General features: G+C 49.0%; 1 protein-coding gene across 1 annotated transcript; it reads left to right on the forward strand.

The window, feature by feature from the left end:
• Window positions 1-206: 206 nt before the first annotated feature.
• On the forward strand, window positions 207-1,069 carry VOLCADRAFT_108705 (uncharacterized protein; the record flags this gene model as incomplete). The annotated part of the gene is made up of 3 exons (XM_002959633.1): window positions 207-295; window positions 433-733; window positions 806-1,069. Coding segments are annotated over exons 2-3 (564 nt in total), but the record flags the coding sequence as incomplete, so codon positions are not given.
• Window positions 1,070-1,290: the final 221 nt, after the last annotated feature.

The following is a 1,290-nucleotide window of genomic DNA, read 5'->3' on the forward strand; positions in this document are numbered from 1 at the left end:
CTGATTGTTTTAGCTTATCGCCACAGCATTTTATTCCTTTTATTCAATTAAGGAATACTGAACTGTTCTCAGTTGGCGGGCTTATATTCTCTTGCCAAGTGTGGCCTTTGTTGTAGGGGCGGGCGGGCGGGCGGGCGGTATACCTGCGATAAGCCCAAGATATCTGTACGATTTATCAACAGGTGCCTTGAAAAGGCCTATATAAGGCGTATCGTATATTATATATAATGCCATTTACGACTACAACTTCTTCACCTTCAGCGAATCACCCACTGGCACGCTCCCTGGTGCTCAGGTATATACCTATCCATATATGGAGAGCAACATTGAAATGTGGCTATGAGTACATTAATCAAGCAGCAGGCCGCAGCGCTGGGCATTGTGGCCAGCAATGTGATGGCCTCTCACCTGGCCTCCTGCTTGCAACTGCAGATGACTTCTTACCTCTCCATCCAGAATGACACAGATATCACGTTTGCCATCAAATTGGGAAAAGACATGGAAGCCGAGAAGTGGGCCAGAATCTTCACGACGGTGACGGATAAAGCAAGCAGTGTCGAAGGGCTCCAAGAACCTATAGGCGTTTCGATGGATGCGCTGGCTAGTCTTGCAGAGATGGCTGCTGTCGCACCAGGCACTGACAGTGCATTTCGTACCAAAGCATCGTCCTATATTGCCATGCAAATTACCAAGCATGTCAAAAAGGTTGCTAACATGCAGCTGCTCGAACCAGGTGAGCAGGGGCAATATGCAATATGCTGCAGCTCTTTTGCAAGTCCTTGACTACTGCTCTCTTGACCCTCAGGCAATAATTGGCGTTCTGACCCCATGAAATGTGGAGAGTGGCTGATATGCCACTGCTTTGCGGCCCGGGTCAATCCCAAAGATTCCAGCCAGGTCCTGATAGGCTCCGTGTACATGAGGCCAATCAACAGTGGTGAAACATACACGTCCATAAATAAGTACAACATCTCCGATTGGGTCGCCAAGGATGGCTGGGTGGATGTGAGATCCATTGTTCTCCCGCCAGAAGTCATCCAAATACAGACTCTACACCGTGGCGGCACGGTGAGTGAGTGTTCTCTGCTAGTGCGTCCCTATGCTACTGCAGCAGGGCTGCAGCTGTAACAGCTACCACACACGACAGCAAGCCTCACCTCCTACTTGGCTGTGAGCAGCACTCTGGGAACCTGGAGCCTTCATTCTATATTCGATTTACATTCGATTCACATTCATTTCATCCCTTCATTTTGACCCTTCATTCCACACCCAAATCGAGGACACCATATC

The sequence above is a fragment of the Volvox carteri genome (assembly GCF_000143455.1).
Source record: "Volvox carteri f. nagariensis unplaced genomic scaffold VOLCAscaffold_453, whole genome shotgun sequence".
NCBI lineage: Eukaryota > Viridiplantae > Chlorophyta > Chlorophyceae > Chlamydomonadales > Volvocaceae > Volvox > Volvox carteri.